General features: G+C 45.2%; 1 protein-coding gene across 2 annotated transcripts in view; it reads right to left on the bottom strand.

Moving 5' to 3' along the window:
* Positions 1-4,850, bottom strand: part of XPO7 (exportin 7) — an 87,686-nt gene that overhangs the window by 3,289 nt on the left and 79,547 nt on the right. For both annotated transcript variants that reach the window (XM_082471251.1, XM_082471252.1), the window contains exons 22-26: positions 4,006-4,088; positions 3,616-3,830; positions 3,247-3,385; positions 1,232-1,392; positions 7-105 (exon numbers count right to left, since the gene is read on the bottom strand). In XM_082471251.1, the coding sequence (XP_082327377.1) occupies positions 7-105; positions 1,232-1,392; positions 3,247-3,385; positions 3,616-3,830; positions 4,006-4,088 (697 nt within the window). The remainder of the gene's footprint in view (positions 1-6; positions 106-1,231; positions 1,393-3,246; positions 3,386-3,615; positions 3,831-4,005; positions 4,089-4,850) is intronic.

Below are 4,850 nucleotides of genomic sequence, written 5' to 3'. Positions count from 1 at the left end.
TCTTACCTTTTCGTTAAGTAGTATCAAGCCGAGCAGGGGCCGGGACATAGACCACTGGTTCCTGCAGTCTTCGAAGATGATGATGTTCAGCACCGTTGACAGCATCTGGAAAGGCAGAATCTGAGGCAGTGACCTAGTGTGTAGCTACTCAAGACAGAATTACAGATTCCAAACAGAGGTGTTTATTAAGTTGAAGGCCTTTTCTACCTAGAGTAAACCAGACGAGTATTTCATGAAGCTTCATTTAAATCTTCTATTACAAGGTAAGTTTTGTTTCTAAGATATTTCCTTTCTTGTTCTTTAAATTGGTTTGAAAATTCAATTAAAAATGGGCCTTTCCAGTTAACCCTGAGTTTTGTGGGTAATAGGATGGGTCAAGTAAATGATTATAATAGGAAAATCACCTTGCACTATAGCTCCCAGGATCTTTTCTCAGAAGAGAGAGCTTTATAACATTTTGGGGACGTTCACTACTCCTTTAGAGAACAATGTAGACAAAGATGAGATTGGTTAAAATATTATTGGCTAAAAGTCTACTTCCATTGATTCTTTTTCCTTATGTATTTTTACCCGGTATATTCCTGCAAATCTTATTTGTGAAAAGATGTTGCATACAAATAAAATAATGGTAAGCATACAGTTTGATCTCCACGTAGTCAGTTATCTCTTTTTGTCCTGCACTCTTTTTTTTTTTAAATTGAAAGCAAAGGTGGTACAATCTTTTTTTGGCCGCGCCATGAGGATTGCGGGGATCTTAGTTCTCCAACCAGGGAACGAGCCCACGCCCTTGGCAGTTAAAGCTTGGACTCCTAACCCCTGGACCGCCAGGGAATTCCCTGTCCTGCACTCTCGTTTCTGTTTTGCAAGTGGCAGTACAAGTTTTACAGCTGGATACTGCCAACTCATGCTCCATTTACAGCAATGGATGAGCAAAGTCACTGTCATGGAAGGAGGATAGTGCTCATGGGACAGGCCCAAGGCATGGAGGTTAGTGTGACACTCGGAGAACAATTCAGAATTTGATTTTTTCAGATTTTCTATATCCATATCCAATGATTACTCAGGTAACTGAAAATCCACTGCAATTTTAAGGTATAAAATTCACCTTGGCAGCATTAACCAGGTGAGATGTTAGTCAAACTCTTCATCTTGCTTGGCCTCTCCTCTCTCACAAGAGAGGTTCTCCCACGGTGGGACACCCACACTGCCTCCGACCCCTCATGCTCCTTACCTGCTGGATCATCTCCGGATGCTGCTGCATGATATGCAGAAAGCGGTCGCTCTCCTGGTTCAGCGGCGTCGTCCTCTTCTTGGTGCTACGTGAAAGCTGCTTGAAGAGGTATGTCACAATGTGGTCCAGGCAGGAGCAGCAGCCTGTGCACACCATGGTGTCTGGAAGAAAGACGGGGAGGGGTGGGATAGAGCAGGGATGCTGAGCTGCTTATGGTGACGTGGGTGAACGTGAGTCGCCCTTAGCTGAGATCCCACAGAGGCCCCCAGTCAGACTGGGAACTGCGGTCAGTGCAGCCAAGGCCACGGCTTGGGATGCTGCCTATTAACCTCTCACCCTCATCGTACAGCAAGGTCCAATTCTAAGTCTGAAAAAGAGCCTGGCATAATAGATAATAATATAAACAATATTGAAATTATTGACTCAGTATGATATGGATTTATGTCTTCTGCTTCATAAAAAATATCAAATAGCTTACAGTACAGCAAGTACTTTTATTGTGCTAGACATTGTGCTGAGGACTTTATAGGTTATCATCTCTATTTTATCCTCTTGAGAACTCCAGGAGGTAGGTGTTCCATTTCACGAATGAGTAAACTGAAGTCTGGAGAGGTTATGTGACTTGCCTCAAGGTCACACTGCTAGTCACTGGAAGAGCTGTGATTAGAAGCCAAGTCTGAGGTGTGGGCCTATACTCTGAGTTACCTGGGTGATTGTCACTAAACCCAGCTTAATACAGCCTATCAACACCTACAGTTTGTCAGAGTGGGGCGCTGTAATATTTGTTTATCTATGATAGCATCTCCGGGGGAGTGTGTGGTGGGAAGCTGCAGACTTGTCTATTCATTTTATTAAGGGGACACTGCAGCACAGCCTGCAGATAGAGCTGACTAGGTGAGGCACAGGCCACAGGCCTAAAAGAGTAAAGCATGCTGCTTCCGTTCATGCAGAGGTCCCTCTATTTTCAAGAAGCTAAAAAACAGCCTTCAAAAGCAGGGTCTGATACCCTGGCTGGACTGTTCTAGATACGGCTACGCCCCCTGCTGGAGGTAAGTGCGTATCAAAGAAGTGGTCCAGAGCAGAGGTGTGGCTAACTCACCACGATAGACAATCCAAAAGTCATTCTCTGTGCATTTGTAATATTTCGTGATTATTTTGCAGTTGACTTAATCTTCCTATTTATGTTTTGCTCAGCCTAAGATAAAAATGTACTGTATTCTCTGAACATACACACTGACTAAGACTGCTGGAACGCAGCTTGGTAACAAAATGGTTGACAAGAACCAGGTAGAACAGGATGAAAAAACTTAACGGAGCTAGCTGTGTAAACCTTCCACTGCCCTAAGGATAGAACCCAAATGTACTGATATGGCTTAAGGGCAGCCTTTGTGATCTCCAGATTTGCCCCTGCTTCTCTCTCTCCCTCCAGCTTCACTTCATTCCTCCTCTTCTCTTCAGCACGAGTGTGCCAGCCATCTGGATTTCCTGGTCCTTTTTTGCCAACAGGTGCTAGTTCTTGCTGTTCTTGCTGCTAGGGAGCTTCTTCCTCCACTAATCTGATAATGCCGGTTCAGCTGTTAGGTTTACGCTTTGATACCAACTCTTTCAGCCAGCCTTGCAGGACCCTACCTCCTCAAAGCCAGGAGTTTAGGTATTCTTCCCGAGCCCTCCCACAGCACTCCGTACTTAACCCTACTGCTGTGTGTACATAGGTAAGGGTGGTAAACAGGCAGTTGTCTGTTTACATGTCTGTTTCATCTACCAGATAAAAAGCTCCTAAAGGACAAGGACTGATTACTGTATCCTTAGTGCCAAGCACAGTGCCTGGTCCATAGGAGGGCATCACTAAGTATTTGCTGGATGAGAATGTACCCATCAATTATACACTCTGTTGTTAGGATGAGCTCCCCAAAGCAGTCATCCTTTTGCATGCTGGGGCAAGATTCTCCCTTCTGTTTAGTTAAGTGGTAAAAACCAACCAACCAACTCACCCACCCACCGATCCAGGTGCTTACCAAGTGCAGTAAGTCCTTCAGAAATGGAAGAGAGAATATACATGATGACATGAGGTTCCAGGCTTGCAATAAAGTTCATGTGGTCCTGGGTCAGGACTTCCAGTAGTGAATAGTAAGACTGGCTGAGCTTGGGGTAATCCTGTGGGAGAAGGAGAATGAAAATCAGCTTAGGTGCTGCGTACCTCAGCATGTGTGGAGCAAGATCTCAAATAAAATAGCTTAGCTCCCTTCAGATGGCAAGAGAGAAGATCTAGGTGGAGCCAGCTTCTAGTTCTTCACAGAAACATTCAATCACGGTCTCAGCAGAAAAAAAAAGAAAGACTGACATGACGTCGGGCTCGGATCCTGTCAACGAAGCTTAGGGCTTACCAGGAGGTCGCTGTGGGGAATAGAGAGAAGCAGCTTGATGAAGGTCTGTAGAGCATTGTCCAGGGCGTCATCCCCATAGAGACGGAAGACTCCAAAATTGACGTAACTCCCACTGAGAGCAGCCTTCAGCATGGAGAAGCAGATGGAGATGCCCTTGAGCTTCAGTGCATAGACCTGATCCTTCGGGACCTCTCCTAGTGTCAGGATGCGATTGCCTGAGTAGACAAGATATATATTTACTCAGTCATGTGGTAACTGACAGTTCACATACCGCCTCAATCCTCTTGGCACCAGCTGGCGCTGTGACACAAGCGTACGAGACCCGCACTGCAGAGTGTGGTGACTGAGCTGGAACTCACTTCCAGGGTTCTGCTCCTCTTAAGCACTTACCATACATTGTTATCATCTTGCTGGTTTCTCTGAAGAGTAAGATGCCATTGGGGGAAGAGACATCAAACTGGAGTCGCTGGGATCTGAGCAGAGAACACAGAGGAGACAAAGTCAGAGGTATGTTGCTGGAACACTAGGCTACTTCAGGCTCTCCCCTGAGTACGTTAGGTGATACTTTTTGCACAAAGACATGCAGATTACTTATCCTAATGTGAAATAACCAAGTTAACCCAAGATAACCAGTGATGTAGCTTGTATCTTGAAGACCAACATACTAGATTCAAGTTCTGCTGCTCAAACTGAAAACATTTAAAAGAAACAAAGAAAATGAGGCAGTAGATAAAATTATTCTCTTAAAACTCTCAGTTTGCTTCAAGTTTAGCTTTTATCACAGTCACTTCTCGGTCGTACTAACTCACAGCCCTTCAGACTTTAATCTACATTCACCTTTACAGCTTCAGTAGCAACTGAAGGAGGGGTACGAGCATCGTGTCCCCTTTAGAAGAGGAAAAGCTGTAAAGGGACTGAGAATGTTACAAGGGGAGTGAGGCCAGGAGGGCAAACAATGTCAACAACCTGAGTTTGGGTTCCTGACTGTACCCTAGACCAGAGCTCCTCCTCCTTGGTTTGTTCTACTGCTTAGTGAGCGTCACTGACCTCACGGCTGGTAAGGTCTCAAACCCAGAAGTCCTCTTGATTCTTTCTTCCTCCCCTCCCTACATAGAATCCATCAAATCCAGCTCTACAATATGCCCTGAACCCACCCGTCTCCTATGTGGTCCTTCTGCTTCCACTCTTGCCCCTGTAGTCTCATTCTCCACGTGTAGCTAGAATGACACCTTTAA

Source organism: Balaenoptera physalus (assembly GCF_965194825.1).
Source record: "Balaenoptera physalus genome assembly, chromosome: 7".
In the NCBI taxonomy this organism is placed as follows: domain Eukaryota; kingdom Metazoa; phylum Chordata; class Mammalia; order Artiodactyla; family Balaenopteridae; genus Balaenoptera; species Balaenoptera physalus.
The sequence above is the reverse complement of the archived record's forward strand: the minus strand, read 5'-3'. Positions and strand labels throughout refer to the sequence as shown.